A 23,056-nucleotide genomic window follows, 5' to 3' on the forward strand; every position below is an offset into this window, starting at 1 on the left:
TCTTCCTGCCATCTTAATGAAAGGCATCTGCCTCCAGTCCAATGGGCTCCGAGAACCCAAGGTTCCCAGGGAAACAAGCTTCAAACAGGCACAAACAGTTTCTCTGGGAAGTTGTTCTGGTGGATGTGCTCGGGGCAGACAGGCTGATAATGGCTCTACCAGGAGCACCTACACTCGAGTTTCCACCAAGAACTCAAAGCAGGACAGGGTTGAGTGTGACCAGGAAGCTCTCAAGGCCAGGTCTGCTCTGGTGCCCAGCATCCCAGCCACACACAGCCAGGTCCTGTGCGTTCCCTTCTCATTCCCTTGGAGAAGAAACCCCTCTTGGTAATGTGACTTTAACTTAGGTTTTTCTTCTAGAATGGGATAACTTAAAATTAGCTATTGTTTTTCTTTCCAGGGGAAGGGTCTTGCTGTGTAGTTCATGCTGGTCTTGAACTCCTGGGTTAAGGGATCCACTGCAGCCTCAGCTAGGACTACAGGTATGTGATCACACACACACACACACACACACACACACACACACACACACACACCCCACAAATTGCACATATTTTGCATGAATGTGGTGTTTCAATAAATGTATTATGTAATGTTGAAATCAAGTAAACATACCTGATTTTTCCTGACTGGCTTTTGGTTACAGGCTGTCCAGGGGGATTAATGATGCCCATGAGAAGATATACCCAAGTTCTGACCCCAGGACCTGTGAATATAGCCTTATGGGGAAAAGTGGCTAGGCATATCTTCAGATGGGGTTACCCTGGGGTAGCCCTGCACTCAGCAGCCAGTGTCCTGATAGAGACAGAGAGGACACCACGGAGAAGGCCCAGTGGTGGCAGAGATGGGCCCACAGCTGCTGTGGTGGGGTACACCTGGAGCCCTAGAAGCCAGAGGAGACAAAGGCCTTCCCAGCATCCTTCTGAGGTAGCATGTCACCTTGGTTTCAGACTGTTAGCCTCCAGAGCTGAGAGAACATAATGTTCTGTTGTCTGAAGAATCCTAGTTTGTAGTAATAAAATAACTCGGGAAGGTGTCCCCCACAAAAGCACCCAGCATTTCAAGATGAAGTGAACCAGGCTGCCATACCAGAGGGTGGGCCACTGATGTCATGTGTCAGAACACCACAGGTGGAGAAAAAAAAATCACAAAAGCTTCTAGGGAGAAAAACTGTGGAGGTGACCGAGACACTTCCCAGGGGACCGCTGACTCTCTTAACATTTATGCTGGGCCAAGATGTGATCCCTGGTATCACAAAAATGACTAAAACAACCATAAAAAGATAAAATAGTACATCTAGCTCACGCGAATAGAGCAGGAGCCAAGAGTAAAGACATTTTCAGATATGCAGAGGCTTGGGAAAGGTATCCTCCCCCACCCTGCCTTTACTGGGAAGTTACTGGATGGTGAGCTTCAGGAAGATGGATGGATAAAGGAACAATGAAGTTGTAGTTCAGCGATGGAGTCACAGGAAGGTCTCATATTGGGGTTGTCCCACCCCACCCTCAAGCCTTGGCTCTATCTGGAGATACCAGCCTCCAGCCTCTCTGACTCCCACATTGTCCCTCATGGGTCCTCACCACTGTGTTGGTGGTGGCTCCTTACTCTCTGTTCTCTGGACTGACCCCAGGGTTGGCTTTGATTATTTCTTTATGTATTTATTTTGTGTGTGTATTTACTCACACGGACATGTGTAGAGACCAGACATTTAAGTCACATGCCTTCCTCTATGGCTCTCCATCTTATTATTATTATTATTATTATTATTATTATTATTATTATTATTTTGAAACAGAGTCTCTCACTGAACTTTGAATTTATTGATTGGCTAGCCTGGCTGGCTGGCAAGTTCTCCCCATCCACCTGTTTACCTATGCCCCTGCCCCAAGGCTGGGGTTACAGATGGCTGTACAGACTGTCCTCCAGGTCACTCGCTTTCAATGACTGTTGGTGCTACCTCGCAGAGGAGGGGCAACCAGTTGTGTGCAATTCTGCAGTTGCATGTGGGATCGAAGACGAGGGAGAGAATGCCTAGCTAGGGAAGAGTCAGGGGAGGGGCTCTATCTACGCAGTCATGGGGAGTCGTCATCCATGCCAACCTTCCAGTATGGCTCTAAGGGCAGCTATGTGCCTGCCTGTCCCCCTCCCCCACTGCTCTGTAAGGACGCCTAATAAACTCATTGGTTCCCCAGAGTGAACTTCGGTGGAATTGTACCTCAGTTTATCATTGCGACTGTAGAAGGAGGGGGTAGATGTTGTCTGCATCTCCTCCAGGGAGGAATATCGGCAACACAGATGCACACCTCTCACTTGGCTTTTGTATGGGTGCTGGCGGTTTGAACTCAGATCCTCATGTTAGTACCTTGAGCACTTTGCCTAGTAAGCCATCTCCCCAGCTCTCAGGACCGTGTGTGTGTGTGTGTGTGTGTGTGTGTGTGTGTGTGTGTGTGTGTAAAAGCGCTATGGAGTATTTGTGAAGGTTCGAGGACAACTTTCAGTTCTCTCCTTCCACCTTGTGAATCCTGGAGGTTGAACTCAGGTTGTCAGGCTTGGCGGCCAGCACCTTTACCTTTGAAGTAAAGATCGGATCCTCCTGACACCCATCTCTCCCTGGGGCACTGGGATAAGCACCGTTAACCTCCCTCCCTCCCTCTCTCCCTCCCTCCCTCTCTCCCTCCCTCCCTTCCTTTCTTGTTTGTTTTTTTGAGACAGGGTTTCTCTGTGCAGTCCTGGAACTCACTCTGTAGACCAGACTGGCCTTGAACTCACAAAGATTCACCTGCCTCTGCCTCCCAAATGCTGGGACTAAAGGTGTGCGCCCCCACCGCCTGGCCACATTTCTTTGAATTGTAAGCACTCCGGTGTTCATTTCCTGTAAGTAAGCAAAGTTATTGGGATGCTGAGGCCACCCGACCCCTTAGCAAAAGGATTGTCAGTCAGCAGCCAGCGGGACGCCCTTCGGCCAGCGCTCACTGACTATGCCGGGAAAGGTATGACTTCAGCTATTACTAAGGTCGCTGATTACTTCAGCCGGGGAAGGCACAGCCGCAGGGCTTTTTGAAACAGTTTGCACCAGGCTCCTACCACAAGCCTGGATGAACTCTAGGCGACCTTGCATGGTCGCCATGTTGAGAAGGGGAATCCGCCCCCTGGTGGCCTAGCGGAGGAACTGCTGAGGCTGGTGCCGAGGCTGTGCTTGGAGGAAGCGCCCCTTTTAGGCTTTGAAAGCAGCTGCTCAGGTTCCCCTTGGGAGAGACTATCCTGTGCTGCCTCCCTTTCTGTGGTAGCTTTAGGTTCAGCTAAAGTCTTCTCTTGAGACTGCTGGCATGCTGTCAGGAATGTGGGCTGAGCTGGTATCCAGAAGAAAGAAACAGCAAGGAGGCAGCGGCCGTGACCAAGCTGCAAAAGGGACAGGGCAGCCAGCTTGTGACAGCCGAGGAGAGGAGCTGCAGCCTTGGATGCCAGAAGAGTTCCAGAGAGCCAAGAGGTCTCAAACCTAGGCTAAGAATTATAACACTGCTGTCATTAAAAACTGTAAAGCTGTGGAGGGCTAGGAATCCTACACAGGGGCTAGGATACTTTTTTTTTTTCCCGAGACAGGGTTTCTCTGTGTAGTTTTGGTGTCTATCCTGGGTTTCGCTCTATAGACCAGGCTGGCCTCGAACTCACAGAGATCCGCCTGCCTCTGCCTCCCGAGTGCTGGGATTAAAGGCGTGTGCCACTGCCACCCGGCTTTGCTAGAATTACTTTTAGGGTTAGAGCTCCCAATGCCTCCAGGCCCCTAACACTAGGGGGAGCCACCTGCCGCCTCTCACTGAGGTCAAAATGAAAGGTAGCACTTGACACTGGAAGAGCTCTTTGACTAGCCACAGTTTATTTTATTTTATTTATTTTTATTTTTTTTAGAGTGATTAGCAACACTCCCATGGGTGCTGGGAACCGAACCTGGGACCTCTGCAAGAGCAGCAAGTACTTCTAAGCTCTGAGATATCACCCCAGCACCCAGGATGCACGCGCTCTTAACTGCTGAGCCCGAATGGGGACTTTAGTTCTCCATTTCCTTCTCAGGAAGGGTAAATGTGCCTGATGCTGTTGAATGAATACACATTGCCCAGATCCACCCACAGTCAGTCCTGACGAAAGGTTGCTGCCCCAGCATATCCTCCGATCAGGATGGTCAAGAAAAGTTCTGCCACGATGGAATGTTTCATACTGCGATATTCAGACGTCAGCCAGGGCCCCTGGGAGGCTGCTTGATCAGTGATGTTTCATTTAAGGTAGTTTACAAGCAGTTTGTGGGTTCGCATTAAACAATGCAGCCTCTTGTGCCCACCGTGTGCATCAGCATCACAGCTTGTCTGGGTTTGCTATTCCGGGTTTCCTTAATTTAGTTTCCCTGACAGCCCCAACTGAGGGTTAGTGTCGTCCTCAGGAAGCCCAGCTCTGTGGTGGAAAGTCACCGGACCCAAGAGAGCGAGGTGGGGCAGGGTGCTGGGGAGGGCCGCTCCGGAACCAGGGAAAACAGCAGCCACCAGCGGAGGGAAGGGGCGGACACACTTACCCCAGTCCCGCCCTCTCTCAGGCCACGCCTCTTCCTCCTCTCACGCAGGCGCAGATGCTGCGGCCACCGGCGCGCTGGCGCTACGCCGATTCGTCCTGAGCGTCCCATATACGTCAGATCCAGAAACTCTTAAATATCCTTGCCAGTTCCATGCGAGCTCTTGGACTCGAACTCACGGCTGCCCTCGGCTGACACTGCACGGGGCGCATGGTCCCGGTGTCATGGCGAATCAGCGGCGTGCGGGAGGGAGCACGCGGCCTTGGCTCTGAAGCATGGGGGCCGGGGGAACCCTGTAGGAGTGGTTGGTCCGGTGGGTTGGGTCTGCAGTGGTGCCGGCCGTGCGGGATGGCCAGCTTCGGTGCTAGCCCAGGGCCTGGTGTTTAGGGGGCTGGGTGCTCAGCTCGGGCTGCAGACACTGGAGTTGCAGTTGCTGCAGCCTGGCGAGCCACTCATTCACCCAAGTACCAGCGAGCTTAGCAGAGGAGTCAGCCCCCGGGGCACCGGTGCTGCCCCACCTAACGGGCGCAGTCCGGTACTGAAGCCCTGTCAGACCACCCGGCAGGCAGGGAACTCAGGGAAGGCAGGGACAGCTTGAGTGAGATCGCGGGAGGCGCCAGGGAGCACAAAAGAGGGCCGGTGGGCTTTCTGAGATTTGGAGCCGACCCTCCACTCTCCTTAGCCGAGTCCTTCGTGGGGGCCACGGGAAGAATCCTTGAGACTCTTAGCCTGCTTCTCTGGCCCCCTCAGCCCTGTTCTGCAAGATGGACCCAGCACGGTCTGCTGCTGTCCGACTCACGGTCCAAGAAGCTATTCACACCCTTTCATCCTCCGAGGATGTAGGCCACATCCTCTCTACCCTGGGGACCTTGAAGCGATACCTGGGTGGCACCGAGGATCCAGCTCTCCCTGAGAAGGAGGAGTTCACCACCATCCACTTCTCAGCCGTTCTCAGATGTCTGGTCAGCAAGCTGAGCCCAGGTTGGCTGGAGCTATCCCCTGAGGGCCGGCTGGAGCGGCTTTGGGAGAGCTTCTTCCTGGAGGGCCCCCCGGACCAAGCCTTCCTGGTGCTGATGGAGGCCATTGAGAGCACGGCTGGGTGAGCAGCTTGTCAGCAACAGGGCGCCTAAGTTCTGAGAAGAGACCTTACACCTTAAAACTGGGTGTAGCTGTGCCCAGCTCCGAAAGGGAAGGACGCCTGCATCTTAGCCTGGCCTCACTCCCTCGTGTTGGAGGCTGGGAGGAAGAGCGGGTTTCACATTGCAGATAGCAGGAGCAAACCAGTAACTCAGTCTCCACCACCCCCAGCTGACACCAGAAAGATAGTTGGTCACTTGCTGTCCTCTTCTGGACCTACCCTTTATTCTATGGCCCTCTCAGGACCATCTCAGGACATTTCAGGTTTTTATTTATTTATTTTTTTCTGGTTTTTTGAGACAGGGATACTCCATGTGTCCCTGGTTGTTTTGGAACTTAACTCTGTAGACCAGGCTGGCTTTGAACTCACAGAGATCCGCCTGCCTCTGCCTCCCAAGTGCCACCAGTTTCCGTTTTTTTTTTTTTTTTTTTAAAGATTTATTTATTATGTATACACAGCATATATGCCTGCAGGCCAGAAGAGGGCGCCAGATCTCATTACAGATGGTTGTGAGCCACCATGTGGTTGCTGGGAATTGAACTCAGGACCTCTGGAAGAGTAGTCAGTGCTCTTAACCTCTGAGCCATCTCTCCATCCCCCAGTTTCTGGTTTTTAAATGTCTAGCTGCAATGTTGCTGCCATGGATCCTAAGTCCCAAGTTCCGTATCCAATCAGTGGCCTTGAGAAGCTGGGTTTTTAGAAACTGCTGTGGTGGGGGCTGGAGAGATGGCTCACCGGTTAAGAGTACCGGCTGCTTTCCCGGAGAACTTGGGTTCAGTTCCCAGCGCCCACAAAGGCTGCTCACAACGGTTTGTAACTCCAGTTCCAAGGGATCTGAAGCCCTCTTCCCACAGGCTTCATTCAGTGCACAGACTGTAGAACCTGCAGCAAAACACCCACACACATGGAATCAAATCTCACAACTTAAAAAAAAAACCCACCAACTGCTGTGGCCCAGGCAAGCGCAGTGAGGAGCAGAGGAAGAAATGTCCAGGTCCAGTGGGACATCCACCTGGTATCTGGCTGCTCAGCAGTGGAATTAAGTCTTTTCTTTCAGCGGATGAGTTCAAATGTAAATGCTTATGAAGGTGTTAGGACCGATTCTTTGGTTGTGTTTTTTGGTCTTTTTGAGACAAGGCTTCTCTATTATGCAGCTCTGGCTGTCCTGGGACTTTTAGACTAGACTTGCCTTGAACTCACTGAGATTCTCTCCTCTCTCTGCCTCCAGAGTGCAGAAATGAAAGGCACTACCATGCCCAGCCTCTTGTTTTTGGAGATGGGGGTCTCATCCGCTGGGAGCTTGCCAATTAGGCTAGGCTGTCTGGCCAGGGAGTCTTGGGGATGCACCTGTCTGTCCCCAGGGCTGAGACTCCAAGGACTTATCACCTCACCTGTTTGTTTTCTTTTTTGGGCAGTGGGGCAGGGGGATGGAGGTTGAGACAGGGTCTTACTTTGTGGCTCTGACTGCCCCTTGAACTCACGATGTAGACCAGGTTGGCTTTTAACTCACAGAGATTCTCCTGCTTCTGCCTCTCCGATGCTGGGATTAAAGGCGTGTGTCACCCTGCTTGCCTCAGCTGGCTTTTTTATGTGGGTTTTGGGGCCATCTCCCTAGCTCTGGGACTGATTCTTTAGGACCAGAAGGGGACTGGAGGCTGGGGGGTGGGGGGCGGGCGCTGAGGGCGCCGCCCGACACACTTGCTCTTCTCTAGCCCTAGCTTCCGTCTGATGAAGCTGGCTCGGCTCCTGGAGACGTTCCTCAGCAAGGGTAGAGTGGCCGCTCTAATGGAGGAGCAGTGTCGGCCGCAGACAAAGCCCAGCTTCCCCCTGTTCCAGGAGACGCTGCTCAGCAAGGTGGTGGGCTTGCCCGATCACCTGGGCAACTGTCTCCAGCACGACAACCTGACCCAGTTCTTCCCCCAGAACTACTTCCCTCTGCTCGGCCAGGAGGTCGTGCAAGCTCTGAAGGCAGTTGTGAATTTTCTCCAAGGTGAGCACCCTGCCTCGGCGTCTCTCTCGGCTTTAATTTCTCCCTCGCCTTGAAGTAAGACGCCCAAAGCCTGTGGGGCCTTACGGGTCAGGGTGCGGCTGTCGGGTTGGACGATATCACATCACCTGATGGAGTTTCATCTGTCTTTGGGCTTTTGATCTTGGGGAGTTGGGTCTGACCCTAGGTTCCTTTAGCTCTTAGTTAGATGTTAGGCAAAGCCACCAGACTGAGTCCTGCTTTTCCTACCCAGTCACTTGTCTATGCTACAAGCCGTCCTTGTTTGCTCACTCGAGTCTGCTTGTCTGTGTCTTTAGTGGTGGTGGTTTTGAGTGCCCGCTGTGTATTGACTGTTCTTGGGTCTGTGGGCAGATGCTTTTCACATGTGTGTCTGGCACTGTGGGGACTGTCTGTCACTCACAGATCTCTAGGGACCACCTTGTGGGTGTCCAAGGTTAGCTCTGCCTTCTCTGGCACATTACAACCGGCCTTCCTAGGTATATGCACCTCAAGGGTGAGGACTGGGGAAGAGCCATTGTGGTTTCTGGGTGAGTGAGCTGTCAGAGACTGACTGGCTTGAGCCTTTGCCTCTTCCTGAAGTATCCCCTTCCTTCTCGTGCCTGCCTCGTGCACACTCCAGTCTGAGCCACACCTCAGCTTAACGGGAGCTACTCGGTCGCCTTCTTTCAGCCTGCTCCAACTGAGTTTCCACTCCGGCTTGTTTCCATGGCTCAGCCCAGCTCCGTGAGGGCTCCTGTGTCCTTTACCCGTGTGACTCGAGAGGAAGCTGGTCCTCTAGAGCTTTGGCATGGCCTCCACCTGGCCCAGGCCACCGTCTTCCCTAGATTCTTACAGCAACCACCTTCTGGTCTGCTTTGTTTTGGAGACAGGGTCTCACTCCACTCTTAATGGTGCTTTGGATTCTGTCCTTGCAGCCTCTTAAGTACCTGTCCTCAGGTCACCGTGTGTCTGGCTCCATGTCTGTTTTCTGGAAGGTGCCATCATCTCAGCTCTCCTAGTCGGGAGGCTGCCACCCCCTCCCCTCCTTGTTCTTGACCTTCTCATGGCTCCTTCTTCACCAAGGAGGGAGATCTCGTAGGCAGTGGCCACTCTGGTGTCTATAGCCTGCCCAGAGCCCAGTTCTGCTTCCGTAGTTGGCTCCTAGGCCAGGAACCCCTGTTTCATCCCCAGTGATGTAGGTAGGTAGGGTCATTTTGATGGTTGAGATGATGTGTGTGACGCTTTTGAAGCATATTATTACTAGATTTTCAAGTTAAAAACAGCTCCCTTTAGGTTTTTCCTCTGGTTAGATATGCACATTCCTTCCAAATAGCTAGTGTTTCCATGGCTGACCTGGCTGCTAAGCACAAGGTCTTTAGCCTTAGTCAGACATCCTTAACGTTTTTCCTGCTGACCTCCTTTGCAGTCAGACCTTGGTTTTCATTCCAGATGGCCTAGACTGCTCTGTCTCCTTCGTGTCTCGAGTCTTGGGGAAGGTCTGCATCCAGGGGAGAAAGAGTGAGTACTCCCTGACACCCTCCCCCACCCTCGGAGGCGGGTGAGAATCATGAACCGTGACATGTGAGTTGACCCTTGCCCTCAGTGGGGTTCCCTCACTTGGGTCTGACCCTGGGTCGGCTAATATTGTCTCTGGGCTTGCCCATGCCTGTGAGCCTATGGGGTTGAGGTCACTGGGCACCTCCGCTGGCCGCTGGCTGAGGGTGGCTCCTGAAGCTTAGGGCCTCTGTGTCCCCTCAGAAGAGATCCTGGGCGTGGTGGTGCCCCAGCTGACAGTGCTCACCCAGGACAGCTGTGTGTGGCAGCGGGTGTGCTGGCGCCTGGTGGAGCAGGTGCCTGACCGGGCGGTGGAGGCTGTGCTGACGGGGCTTGTAGAGGCCACTCACAGGTAAGCAGCCAGGTCCTCTCCCGGCCAGCGTTTCTCAGGATGGCAGAGGAGACGCTCCCATGGCTGCCGTTCCCATGCCGCTCTCCTGGGTGCCGTACGAGAGCCCATGTTCTATATAGTTGTTTTTTTTTTGGGGGGGGCCCTCCTCTCTCAGCATTGCATTTTCAGGTTGGCCATTGGTTGTGAGCCCAGCCCCCATCTTGTGCCTATCATACATTTTCCACCGTGGTCTCATGGCTCATTCATTGATCTGCTTCTTCTTGGTGGTGGGGACTCTCCGACCCCTGTGAGTGTCCACCGAACTGTGTTGGCTTTGTCTCTGACAGAGTCTAGGCCCCTTCCTTCTGTTTACTCATCTCTGTGTTTGTGGAGGTCCGTCTATGGGTCCTGTTGCTGGAAGCAGGCCCGTGGGCTGGCTGGATGCTGAGCACATTGCCAGCTCACCTGGCTCCCAGTGTCTGCCTCTGCACCACGCAGCACTCAGTGTTGACTCTGCATTCTTTGGTTGTAGAGTCGGGTGTGAATTGTTTACTGATACCCCTTGCTTGTTCATGGTGGGTTCCTCGTGTGTCTGTAAAAGCAGTCCCCGGAAGTTCTGGGCTCTGTCTTGTGAGGTCCACTGGACCCTGAGCACGGCACCACCTGGAGTTCTGTGGGTTTCTTGTTTGTTTTGTTTGGAGTTGGCCTCAAATATGCTATGTGGTGGAAGATGGACTTGAACTCTTGATCTCTCTGTCTTAGCCACCAGTGTTGGGAGTGCAGGTATGCCCCATGAATTCCAGGTTCACTTTAGGTTCTGAATCTTGTCTGTCAGTTGGGCTGTGCTAAAGCCATATGTCAGTGTTTTTTTTTGTTTGTTTGTTTTCAGAGCTGAGGACCAAACCCAGCGCTCTACCACTGAGCTAAATCCCCAACCCTGCCATATGTCAGTTTACGTTGATTTGCTTTCTCAGATTTTTAGGGTTCCCTTCCTTCTTTTCAAGCCTTTATGTCTCTTTAAATTTTTTTTTTTAATTAAAAGTTTTTATGTGTGTGCACGCTAATGCATGCATGTGCAAATATGTGTGCCCATGCACATGGAAACCAGGGGTCAGCCTCAGGTGTTGACCCTACCTTGTTTTTGACACAGAGTCTGTCACTGAACCTGGACTGGCTGGCCAGCAAGCCCCAGGGATCCTTTCTGGTTCTGCGTACAAATGCATACAAATACATAGACACACACACACACACACACACACACACACACACACACACACACACACACTGAGACATACACACACCGAGACATACACACATATAGATGCACACACAGACACACACATAAATACATGTAATCAAAAGAAGTGATAAGGGAGGAGGAAGCCCTGATGTATATCTGTGTGGCTGAGGCAGCTGGCCACAATCTTACTTTCTGAAGGAAGTAATCTAGCTTGGGGTTCTGCAAATTGTTGTTTTGGGCCAAGTCAGGCTGGTGGTTTTTTTGTAAATAAAGTTTTATCGGCAAATTGCCATGCCCATTTATTTAGACATTTGTCTGAGTTGAGTGGCTGCTATGGAGAGTAGACCTGTCTAAGAGTGTGCTTTCTGGCCCTCAACAGCAAACGTCTGCTGCCCTGTCTTAGAGAGGCACTCATCCTTGGCAGAGCAGGGAAGGCCCCCCATCTTGGGGTGGTCCTCTTGGCTCTGATGTGGGTCCCAGGCTTTCCATGGGTATTCAGATTCATTCTGGGAAGAGGAAACATTAAGGACCAACTCAGGTCATGGAAAGGCTCGGCCACACTCACGGAGTGAGCAGGTGGCTGGACACAGGGCACCATACTGTTCGCCTTTCCTTGTTCCTTCCCTTTGAGGCCGACTTGTGATTCGGCTCCTTCCACACCTGCCTCACAGGCCTGAAGTCGTGTCGCGACTCCTAGGGAATGTGGTGGTGAAGAGTAAGAAAGCGCAGTTTGTGATGACCCGGAAGCTCCTGTTCCTGCAGTACCAGCACACGGTGAGAATGCCCGGGCAGGGTGGCGCCTGCAGGCTCTGCAAGTCACAGGAAGAGTTGTTATTTCTAGTGGAGTAGGGGAACTGGGTGCATGGCACACCGTGTTAGTACTCCAGAGGTGGGGGCAGTTGAATCTCTGAGCTCAAGATCAGCCTGGTCTACATAGTGAGATCTTGTCTCAAAAAAAAAAAAAAAAAAAAAAAAAAACAACTAAGGGTCTAGGCATAGTGGCATACTTCTGTCATCTCAGTATTTGGAGACAGGAACATCAGGAGATCATTGCCATCTCCAGCTATACACATGTTTGAGGCCAGCCTGACCCTGTCTCAGTGACCCTAAAACAGAAGAAGGAGAGAAAGAGAGCAGTGTGTGCTCGGGCGTACAGGGTGCTGCTCTATCCTTATCACCACAGGGGAAAACCAAAACAACATAAACAACGAATGTAGTTAGATAGCAGTTGCCGAGGAAATGTCAGCCAAACGGTAGGCCCCTCTGACCATTTATGATCTCTGCAGCATCCTGGGCACTGAGTGAGCATGCCACATATCTCTGGATCCCCGTTCCACCTAGGAAGGTACCCTCACCACCTCCATTCTATGCATGAGGGGTTGATGCATCAGACTCCAGAGGCTGTGTGCCTCATACGTGACTGCCACTGTCCACGTGCCCTGGAGCTCTGGCTCAGAGCTGGCCAGAAAGTCAAAGCAAGGGAGAATGAGGAACAGGACACAGCCAGAGTTAAGTGGACAGCAGCAGGGGACAGGGAAGAGTGAGGGGGACCCACTGTGTCCTCCTGCTCACCTTTTTGTTCATAGCGTTCCTTTGGAATCGGGCTCTAACTTGGGCACTGAGCATCCACTGTGGACAGAAGAGCCCTGTCCCTCATCATCATAAGTTCATGTTGCAGGAAAGGAAGCCAATGTTGCCCATGTAGGCCACTTAATACATAGGGTGACATGGGAGGTGTTGACACCAAGGAGCAGGCAGGCCAGCCTGGGCTACAGAGTGAGTTCTAGGACAGGCTCCAAAGCTATACAGACAAACCCTGTCTCGGAAAAAAACAAAAAACAAAACAAAACAAAAACAAAAAACCCTGCAAATCCTGTGTCCCTAGTGATACACTTCTTCCAACAAGGCAACACCTCCTAACCCTTCCCAAACAGATCTACCAGCTGGAGACCAAGTATTAAAATTTATGAGCATATTGGGGCCATTCTCATTCAATTTACCTCACCCCTGAGCTTGGGAGGCAGAGGCAGGTGGATGGCTAAGTTCCAGGACAGCCAGGCTACATAGTAGAGAGACCTTGTCTCTAAAAACAAGTTGGATGGCTCCTAAGGAATGACGCCTGAGGTTGACCTCTGGTCTTCATACACATGCATGTGACTGCACACATGGACAACCTACATACTTCTTCATACATACACCCCTACACACATGTGTGCACGGACACACACACACACAAAATGGAATAGCTTAGTAATTTACCGTACACTGTTAGATCAAGAAGCCTAAGACAAGAAAAGCATGGTGAAACAGACCTGGGGAGCTGACCGTGAAAGCAGGTGACAGGGAGATTCACCGCCCCCAACACGGAAGGTAAAGGAAACACGAGTGGAGGGTGGAGATGGCGGCTCGTGCGTCTCGTTCTAGCGTGAAAGCAGCGTCAGCAGGATTGCTGTGTGTTTGAACCTGCATGGCCTACACAGTGAGACCTTACTGTTCCTGTGGCTTAGTTACCAGTACCCACACAGGAAAGCTTACGAATGCATGGACCTCTAGCTCCACGGGACCTGGCATGCTTCTGGACTCTGCCGCACATGCGCACACTTACACACACATAATATAAGATAGACTCTGGGAAGTTCAGAAGCCTCATGAAAAGGACGGAGCCCAGAGAGTCGCAGGGGGAGCATAGTTTGCTGATGTGCATCTGGGCGGAGAAACCAGCATCGAAGGTGTCCTCTACCACGAGGGCCAGAAAGTCTGAAACTTGGCAGATAACTTAATGAGTTTCCAAAGTTTGGTTGAAATGGAAGATAGAAAAATTATCAGCAGAAACTGGTGGTGCTGAGGTGGTTAGCTGGGGCCGGAAGCTGGCGCTCTGGTTTTGTGGGAGGCTGGAGCCTGGCAGATCTGTCCCCTCCCATTCCTCTGCCTCAGCTTCTGAAGGCCCTGGTAGGGGCAGGCAGGGAGCAGTCCCTGCCTGGTAGACAGGACCCACTTCTGTTGTAGACATCCATGCTGCAGAGCCTGCTGGGGTACCTGGCTATGGACAGTCAGCGGCGGCCACTCCTCACACAGGTAAGCCCCGCTTGACCCTCTAAGCCTGTGGCAGTCCCGGGAGAAGGGCGGCAGAGGGACTGTCTTCTGACAATCCAGCTTCACTTACGCTCCAGCCCCTTGGGCGCGTTGCGGGCTCTGGCCCGAGACTTAGGAGGCTGCGGGGTAGCTGCGGCCCGAACAGGCTGAGGCTCTGCGCTTTGCCAGGTGCTGAAGGAGCTCCTGGAGACGTGGGGCAACAGCAGTGCGGTCCGTCATGCACCCCTGGAGCAGCAGTGCTACATCAGCAAGGCCATCCTCATCTGCCTGGCACACCTGGGGGAGCCGGAGCTGCAGGGCATCCGGGATGGTAAGTGGGCTGTGGCATGGGCACACCCCACCCCCTAACGCGCTGAGGAGCCCTTCGGGATTCGTGTCTGGTGCTTTAAGACTTGCTGGCCAGCATGATGGCAGGAGTGAAGTGCCGCCTGGACAGCAGCCTGCCCCCTGTGCGTCGCTTGGGCATGATCGTGGCCGAGGTCATCAGCTCCAGGATCCACCCCGAGGGGCCTCCCCTGAAATTCCAAGTGAGCAGGCCGTCTTCCTATGTCCTTAGGTGACAGGGCTCTGGGTCTCCCTTGGTGATAGACTGCACCGCCAGCTCCTCACTTCTCTGGGGTCTAGGATTGAGGGGTATCCCATGGTGGGCATGCGGAGGGCCAAGGCTCAGTGTGGGGCGGTTCTGACTGACCCCAGCTCCTGTGCTTGGCAGCAGGAATGGGTCTATGTGTGGTCGGGGCCAAGCCTGTGAGTACGTACTCCCCAAGCTATCTTCCCTGGCTTGGTTAGACGGGAGCCAAGGAGCCGTTGCCTTGGGGCTGGTCTGCTGGAGCTGGGTGCTCTGAGCCCTGTGGACAGCAGGGCTGCTCTGGGCTGGCCGTGCATAAGGGTATCATTCTCTACTGGCCACTGATTGGCATGGGCACTGCCAGGTTGGACAGGATGGGTCTTGACGGGGTTGGGCCCTGCATGGCTTCCCTGCGAGGCTACAGATGTAGCTTCTGCTGAGCCCCGTTCTTGGGTATATCAGCAGTCAAGGCTCTCCAGATCCAAAGGAGGAAGAGTCAGTCTTCTAGGCTGAGCATACCTAGCACCGTGCTGAGCTTGAGGTGGACATTCAGAAGTTGCTTAGGAAAGATGACTGGCTAGCTGAGGCCAGACTGCTAAATGAGATCAAGTGGTATGTGAGGGGGGCTGGCTCTGGCTGACTGTCTGTGGTGAGGTGGCATCTGCAGCCTGTGGGCGTCACTGACTCCAATGTGTCTGCAATAGTATGAAGAGGATGAGATGAGCCGTGAGATGCTGGCCCTGGCCACCCCCTGGTCTGCGGATGCCTGCTCCTCGGAGATCGGGTGAGGGTCTTCTGATAAGAGTTAGGGGAGACATGGGCAGATAAGAGAAGCCTCTCTGGGATATGTGGTGTGCAAAGCTAACCCGGTGACCCTTGCTGTTTCTTGTTTCCTAGAGGCCCTTCCCCGGCTCCGGTTGCTACAGAGACTCCTGTTGAGACACCTGAAAAGACAATGGGCAATCATATTCCCCCAGCTCAGCCACAGGGCTCTGACTCAGAGCTGGACAGGTAGGGCAGGGCTCCTTGGCCTCTGTGGGTCCAAGGATTGGCTGACGGTGGCGTTCTGTTCACGTGTCGGGGGAGCTGACCACATGCAGGAAGGTGTTCTTGCGTAGGTGCGGACTTCCAGTACTCACATCACCTTCCTGCTGGTCTGAAGTATGAGCCTGGCCAGTGGCCTGCTGTTCTTCCCATGCAGCCCACAGGTCTGGCTCTTGGGAGGGAATTTTAGTATCCTCAGGGTCTTACCCTTGAGGAGTCAAAAATAAAGGGGCACCTTAGTCCTCACTGGGGATGGACAGATCTTTTACTTTTTTTATTACAGCGATGATGAGTTCATCCCCTACGATATGTCAGGGGACAAAGAGCTGAAGAGCAGCAAGGAACCCCTGTATATCCGAGACTGCCTGGAAGGTGGGCTTCGCTGGGGTCACTGTGTTTACCCCGCAATAGCTTGTTTTGAGAGATACCTGGGCCTGGCCCCACCTCGCCTTGTCCTAGAGCGACCTGCCAAGTCTCATTTTGATACTCTGGGCACACTGGAGTCAGGGTCAGTGCTGAGGCTTAACCAAGGCTTGTCTGGGTTCTGTGCAGCCTTGACCACATCTGAGGACATGGAGCGCTGGGAGGCAGCCCTGAAGGTGCTTGAGGGCATGGTTTATAGGAGCCCTGAGGCCACTCGGGAGGTGAGCAGTAGTAAGAGGATGTGTCAGGGTAAGCAGGGTGGGTGTGGGGGATGGGGAGGGAGGAATGGGAGGGAGGTTGGGACATCCTGGAGTGGCAGGTCTCCTTGTGGCATCTGTACCTTAGATCTGTGAGGGCGGCACTGGATTGCTAACTGGGCATGTGGGACTGAAGGCATCCTGCCTCCTGGCCCTGTGCAGGTGAGTGTGGAGCTGGCCAAGGTGCTACTGCACCTGGAAGAGAAGACCTGCGTGGCGGACTTTGAACAACTGCGTCAGAGAGCCCTGGTGGCTGTCACAGTCACAGACCCGGAGCGGGTAAGTCCTAGCATGACCCTAGCCAGACCAGGCACGTCAGAAGTTGCCCTGGTGGCCCCAGTCTGTGCCCAGATTGGGCCCTGGGGTAATCTTGGCGCCTTAGCAGAGTGGCATCCCCTTTGCCTCCTTAGGTAGCCAAGTATCTGACCTCACAGTTCTATGGCCTGAACTACAGCCTCCGGCAGCGCATGGACATCCTGGATGTAAGTGACCTAGACCCCTGTCCCTGTCAGGCAGGCTGGGAAGTTGACCTAAATGGTCTTGGACAAAGGTCACCCCAAGCTTCCTTGGTGGGGATGTGAGGGGCTGAAGCATTTCTGTCTGCTCACCACAGGCTCTCCAGTGTGGGGCTGAGAGCCAGTGGCAGAGGGTCTTCTTTTATGTGGCTTTAAAAAAGATTATTATTATTATTATTATTATTATTATTATTATTATTATTATATTGTGTGTGTGTATTCTGACCCTGAGTCATCTTGTTGGCCCTGTTTGTGTGTTTTGTATTCATGCGCACGCATGTACGTGTGTCCTCTACTCTTGCCCACTCTCAGCAGCCTTGTTTGTGTGTTTTGGATAACGATTATGTTGGTATGTTTTCATACAACATAAGATTTATCGCTGTAGGAGAAACCCAATGGATCTCCCTGTGGTTGAGTGGGATCCCTGTAAACCTCAGTCGTGCTGACGCCTGCTACAGCGCAGACAGCCCTCGTGTGAATGCTGTGTAAACACCAATTGCAAAGGACTGCGTGTGGCAAGGCCGCAGGCAGTCACCCATCCAGACTGGTGCATTCACAGAGATAGGGCCGAGCGGTGGTCGCCACGGCCCCGGGGACTGGGGTTTAACGGGGACAGTTTTCTTTAGGAGATGGAACGCTCTGGGGCTGGATGGTGGCGAGAGTGCTCAGTGCAACTTAACTCAAGGGTCTCACTGTGTAGCTCAGGTTGGCCTTGAACTCAGAGAGCCTCCTACCTCCGTCTCCTGTGCCATAAAGCCTGGCAACTACTGAACTCTTAAGAGTGGGTACGATGAAGGTTGAGATGGCTCTGTCCGTAAACGGCTTGCTGAACAAACATTGAGGGCCTGAGTTTAGAAACCCAGCACTCATAACATGTGGCATGTGGCGGGCAGAGAAAGGAGGACCCTGGAGCCTGCTTGCCAGCAGCTGAGTTGGTAAGCCCCGGTCCAGTGAAGGCTCTACCTTACAATGAAGGTGGAGAACAAGTGAACAAGACACACAGTATCAACTTCTGGCCTTCATGCCTGCGTGAGGTATATATGCATGGACCCACGCGTGCTCACGAGACTAGAGAAAGTGATACAATGTATCTGTTTAACCACAATAAATAAAACAGGAAACGTTGTTTCTGTGGTCTTGGGGGTCATACATGCTAGATAAGCTGTCTATCTCTGAACTATACCCTAGATAAGCTGTCTATCTCTGAACTATACCCTCAGCCCTCTGCCTTTTCTTTTCCTTCCTCTCTCTCTCTTTTTTTTTAATGATCGAGTCTCACTGTATAGCCCTGGTTGGCCTTGAACTCATAGAGTTCAACTTGCCTCTTCCTCTCAGCTGCTGGGATTAAAAATATGCACAACTACACCCAGCCTCTCCGATTCCCTTTTAAGAAAAAAAAAATTATTTTGTGTATGTATATGTGCTTGAGTGTATATATGTGACCATGTGCATGTAGGAGCCCATGGAGGTCAGAAGAGGCATTGGGTCTTCTTGAACCAGAGTCACAGACAGTTATAAGCTGTTATTTTGGTGCTGAGAACAGAACCTAGGTCTTCTGTGAGAGCAATAAGTACTCTTAACAGCCACGCCATCCCTCTGGCTCCCAGGCCTTCTTTTTGCCTTTTATTTTGAAACAGGTAATTCTTAAGTTGCCCAGGCTGGCCTTGAACTTGTGATCTTTCTGCCTTGGCTTCCTGGGTGGCTAGGACTATAGGCCTGTGTCACTGGGCCTGGCAGAGGTGGCTCGTGTCTCTAATCCAGCTGTGCTCCATCACCTAATTCCAGGACATCACCGTTACCCTGCACCATTGCATTAACAAGTGCTTTCCAGTCCCTTCCCTTTGCTATTCTGCTGTCTGGATTTGCCTGTTCTGGATGCTTCATAGAAACAGAACAGGGAGCTGCGTGGCCTTTCGTGGCAGCTTCCGTGGCTGGATATGCTGTTGTTGAAGTTCCTTGGGGAAGGGAGCAAGGTCAGGGGTGAAATCTAGTGAGTTTTAGGGAAAGTATGGTACATTGGTCCAGGTATTCATTGTGAGGGAACGCTCCTCTCAGCTCCGTGCCTGCCCCCTGTAGGAAGTGCAGATTCTGAGTCCTTGGGATGAGGAAGTTTAAGGATGGGCTCCTTTAACGTGAGCTTAGAGCTTTGTGGATACGTGGCTGCTAACCCATTTTTAGAAGCGCATCCTTCCCCAGAGTCACACACTGCCCTGAGTCTCTGTAAAACATTTAGTTTTTATTTTATGTGTATGTGTGTTTTGTTTGCATGTATGTTAGTGCGCCATGTGTGCTGTGTCTGTGGGAACCAGAAAAGGATGTGTGGGTGTTGGGAACTACACGAGAGTCCTTAGCAAGGGCAGTAAGTACTCCAAACCTCTCTGCCATCTCTCTGGTCCCTGTGTACTGAGACTTCTCTCTCCTCTAGGTCCTTGTTCTGGCTGCTCAGGCCCTGTCTCGGCCACGGAGCCTCCAGAGGCCTTCCCAGCACGGTCCCCCTGGTTCTGGCATCTTGTGTTCACCAGCACTAGCTATTTCTCGGCCTGGCAATGCTGTGGTCCCTGACTGGCAGGTGGTTGTGGAGGAGCGGATCAAAAGCAAGACCCGGAGGTTCTCCAAGGTCAGCAGGACTCTGTTCAGGTCCTTGTAGGCATGGGCTTTTGTTTTGTGAGTGGCAGGGTGGGAAGTTGGGTTCCTCTAGGCATTGTCTAAATGAAGGGAACCCAGTCACAGGCAGGGTCAGCTCAGTGTTGGTGCTCCTTTGAGCAAGAGTTTAAGGACAAACTGAGGCATGTCGTCAGACCATCATGGTTTGTTTGTTTTGTTTTTTTGTTTTTTGAGAGAGGGTTTCTCTGTGCTCCAGCTTTGGAGCCTGTTCGGAACTCACTATGTAGACCAGGCTGGCCTTGAATTCACAGAGATCTGTCTTCCTCTGCCTCCCGAGTGCTGGGATTAAAGGCGTATGCCACTACTGCCAGGCTAGACCAGCATGATTTTAAAACATGGAAGTGAAAAGCTCTTAGAAGTGCCACTCAGAAACAAACAAACAAAAAATGACCCTGGGACTATCTATGGTGATGTCTGGAGATAGCTTGGGGCTGGAGACCAGGCTATTTAGCTTGCCACAATGCCCAGGTCTTCCCATGGTGAGGATTAGAGCTCTGGATGGTTAATGTGTAGGGTTGGGACTCTGCAGTCAGACCACAGTAGCCCAAGTCGGACTCTGCCCTCTCCACAGGGCCCTGAAACCTAGGGAGGCCAGGGCAAGCCTAAGGGGGCTGCAGAGCTGCACTGGGGGGGGGGTAGCCTTGCACCTCGACTAAGGCTGTGTGTTGGCAGGGCTGTCCTCGGAGGGAGCTGTCAGGTGGCCCCAATGAATTCAACTCGGTGGCTGGCTGCTTCTTCTTCCCACTCCTTCAGCACTTTGACAGGTGAGGTTTCTAGAACTTTAACACGCCCCTGTGAACAGCGGCTGGGACACAGCAGGGTGCAAGTGTGGGCTTGGTTCTGTAAGCTTTGTTAAATGATTCGGAATATTCGGGAAGGGCCCTGCTGTTGAGTTTTGTGGTGAGGGCATCGTCGTCACTGACTCTTGGTTGATCCTGGGTTTATGAAGGTGCTGGTGCCGCCACCAGTGTCGCCTGGCCTGCTGCTCAGCCTGTGAGACGTTGGTGACGGCATGGGTGTGACCCTGACTCCGGGCCTGGTGTGTGCCTGCAGCATACAGTATGCCGAGGCGTTTGGAAATGCCTTCCCTCGTGGCTGCCCTTTGCCACACTGGCCCAGGCTGTGACGGTGCGAGGAAGGCGATGTGAGCCTTCAAGGGTTTGGGTTTCTGTCAGGAGCCCTCCTTCTGGGCTCCTGTCAGGCAACCATTAGGTGCTGGGGCTGCCCCATCCACTCAGCTCTATGTTGTAGGCCTCTGGTGACCTTCGACCTTTTAGGAGATGATCAGTTGGTACTTGGAAGACTGGCCCACACCTTAGCGTCCCTGATGTACCTGGCTGTTAACACCACAGTGAGTTGGGAAATGGGAACTGAAAGCCCTACCATGTAGCTTCACCGCAGTTCACAGGACAGGACCTGAGCTGTGTGGCTTGTTCCTCTCCACCTGTGAGAGTACAGGATGGTCAAGGTCCTAGCATGAGCAGTGTACCTTCAGAACACCCCCCCCCCCCGCCCCTGCCTCCCTTTGTCCCTCCGGGCAGGTCTGGGCCAAGCTCCACAAGGCATTGCTTGCACCCCCTCCTCAGAGGCGAGCACTGACGGTGGGATCCTACCTTTGTGCGGGTGTGGCAAAGGCACCCAGCAGATCCCCTCACCAGCTGCCCCTCTTCTGACTTCCAGGTGGCTGTGCCTATGGGTAAGGCCCTACTCGAGTTTGTGTGGGCCCTTCGCTTCCATGTTGACACGTGAGTGGCCCACGCGGCTAAGGGAAGCACAGGGTCTCCAAGGCTGCATGCCTGACGTTTCCTAACAAGAAGGGGCCAGTCAGGCCCGAGGGGGCTCAGAGAGGGCTGGAGTGAGCTTTGCTGCAGGTCGGCCTGCTGGACTCTGTACACGTGGGAGGTCCCTCCCATAGGTTCGTTGGAGGCTCCCTTCACAATGTCCTATTTCACCTTCCCCCACCCTGTTGATTGGTAGTTATGTTCGCCGGGGCTTGCTGTCTGCTGTCTCCTCGGTCCTCCTCAGTGTACCCACAGAGCGGCTATTGGGGGACCTGCCAGATGAGCTGCTAGAAGCCAGATCCTGGTTGGCAGGTGAGTATCTGGCTGGAACAGTGTCACCAGGTGTGTGGAGTGGCCTAGATGGGGCTAGGCCAGCCAGTCTGAGTGGGTGTGTCTGTCCTGTGTTAGCTCTGCAAAGCGTGATGACATGAGTGTGGGGAATCAAGAAGATGATCTTTATCCTGGTCACTTTGGGGACTACTACAAGGGTCCCAACAGAGACAATTCAGAGGGGAGTCTGTTCCTTCCGAAGGCTCCCAAATCCAAAGCCAGACATAATAGTGCAAGCAAGCACTTGGGAAGCAGAGGCAGGGGGAGCTCTCTTGAGTTCAGGGCTAGCCTGGTCTACACAGTGAGTACTAGGCCAGCCAGGGCTACATCCTAAGACCTGTTTCTTAAAAAAGATTTCAAATCCAGACAGGTTATGTGGAAGTGGAGTGAATGCTGGAAACTTCCATCTAGAACCGCCCTGAAGTATCTGTCACCCTTTGTCTCTCGCCTCTCTACACATTCTCCTAAAAAGTCAGCTGTGGACTCTGACTCTTCACCCCAGACTCTGCAACTGGACCTTTTGACAGGCCCCCATGACTGTCCTGGGACCCACTGGGGAGAACATACCCAGAGCCCCGGCTTCCTAGGAGGCTTTGTGACTGGTCCTGATACAGCATCCAACTGTGGCTTCCACAGGACTCCTGGCCAGGCAGGGGCCATGTGTGTCTTCTACTGCTTTGCTGTTTCTAATGGTTAGTCACAGAAGGTCCCATTGTCAGCCATCTTGGGCAAGGCCAGGTTCTCCTCAGGGTCACGTGCTGGAGCTCCACAGGTTGTCTTCTCTGACTGGTTTTCTCGCAGGTCAGTGCTTGGACTCCTGACTATGTACCTGACCTGTCTGCTCCTTCCCATGGAGCTAGTCCCCGTCCCCTGCCCTCGGGGGCCCTCAGGAGAGGCCTGGCAGGAGTCTCCTTGAGAAGACTGTGCAGGAGAAGAACATGTTACTCACTTGTTCTCTCCTTCTCCCTTGGCAGACGTGGCTGAGAAGGATGTGGATGAGGACTGCAGGGAGCTGGCGGTGAGGGCGCTGCTGCTTCTGGAGCAACTCAAAGATAAGCTCCTGTCCATTTCCTCCCCATAGCCCCGAGGACCTCACAGGGGCCCAGATGGACCCTTGGCTGTCCCCACCGTAAGAAGGGAAGGCCTCTGAGGAGCGGGTCCACACCTGAGTTTTACGTGGCAGTCAGGTCTGGGGGCCGGTTGGTCCCAGTGTGCATAAAGTAAGCTCCTACCAGTCTGACCCTGCCGTTAGTTATGCCCTGGCAAGGCTGAGCATTCAGCTAAGGTACCAGAGCCTGTGCCATGGGACTCAACAGCCTTGGACTGACCAGAATTTGGACTGGGGGTGAGAAGGCCAAGATGTGCCTCCTCCTGAGAGCAGAACTTTGGGCTCTGGCCAGGGTCTCAAGAGTGAAAATAATAAGATTCAGCTTCTAGTGTACCCTGATGGGGATGCTGGAAGATTCCCCTAACCCTAACCTGCTGGGTCCCCAGGGACTTCTTGACAGTGTTCCTGTGAGAATAAATGGGGCTGTAGATGTCACAGAGTCTGCTTTTGTGGTTCTCACTGGCA

At 53.0% G+C, this 23,056-nt stretch overlaps 1 protein-coding gene across 3 annotated transcripts; it reads left to right on the forward strand.

Annotated features, from left to right (window-relative positions):
• The first annotated feature begins 4,590 nt into the window (after positions 1 to 4,590).
• Positions 4,591 to 23,026, forward strand: Telo2 (telomere maintenance 2). 3 transcript variants are annotated; one of them, XR_005090359.1, is made up of 22 exons: positions 4,591 to 4,871; positions 5,309 to 5,657; positions 7,409 to 7,686; positions 9,133 to 9,201; positions 9,442 to 9,589; positions 11,480 to 11,582; positions 13,815 to 13,883; positions 14,070 to 14,211; positions 14,292 to 14,428; positions 15,174 to 15,253; positions 15,367 to 15,480; positions 15,797 to 15,885; positions 16,066 to 16,157; positions 16,356 to 16,472; positions 16,604 to 16,675; positions 19,134 to 19,325; positions 20,045 to 20,136; positions 20,624 to 20,723; positions 21,053 to 21,117; positions 21,350 to 21,465; positions 21,850 to 22,284; positions 22,458 to 22,547. XR_005090359.1 is itself a non-coding variant. In XM_037200985.1 (21 exons), the coding sequence occupies exons 1-21, from the start codon at positions 4,769 to 4,771 to the stop codon at positions 22,562 to 22,564; spliced, it is 2,634 nt and encodes an 877-aa protein (XP_037056880.1). In that variant the 5' UTR covers positions 4,591 to 4,768; the 3' UTR covers positions 22,565 to 23,026. The 3 variants fall into 3 exon arrangements, 2 of the variants coding, with proteins under 2 accessions (XP_037056880.1, XP_037056881.1); XM_037200985.1 differs by lacking the exon at positions 21,850 to 22,284 and having other exon boundaries at positions 22,458 to 23,026; XM_037200986.1 differs by lacking the exon at positions 21,850 to 22,284 and having other exon boundaries at positions 9,445 to 9,589; positions 22,458 to 23,026.
• The last annotated feature ends 30 nt before the right edge of the window (positions 23,027 to 23,056 follow it).

The sequence above is a fragment of the Peromyscus leucopus genome, chromosome 8b (genome assembly GCF_004664715.2).
Source record: "Peromyscus leucopus breed LL Stock chromosome 8b, UCI_PerLeu_2.1, whole genome shotgun sequence".
In the NCBI taxonomy this organism is placed as follows: Eukaryota; Metazoa; Chordata; class Mammalia; order Rodentia; family Cricetidae; genus Peromyscus; species Peromyscus leucopus.

Bases quoted from the DNA above. Each gene is read 5' to 3' on its own strand.
- Telo2 (XM_037200985.1), top strand. From the start codon at position 4,769: ATGGTCCCGGTGTCATGGCGAATCAGCGGCGTGCGGGAGGGAGCACGC. The intron at 15,886-16,065 runs GTGGGCTTCGCT...GGTTCTGTGCAG, and splicing joins TATCCGAGACTGCCTGGAAG to CCTTGACCACATCTGAGGAC. The intron at 20,724-21,052 runs GTGAGTTGGGAA...TCTGACTTCCAG, and splicing joins ACCTGGCTGTTAACACCACA to GTGGCTGTGCCTATGGGTAA.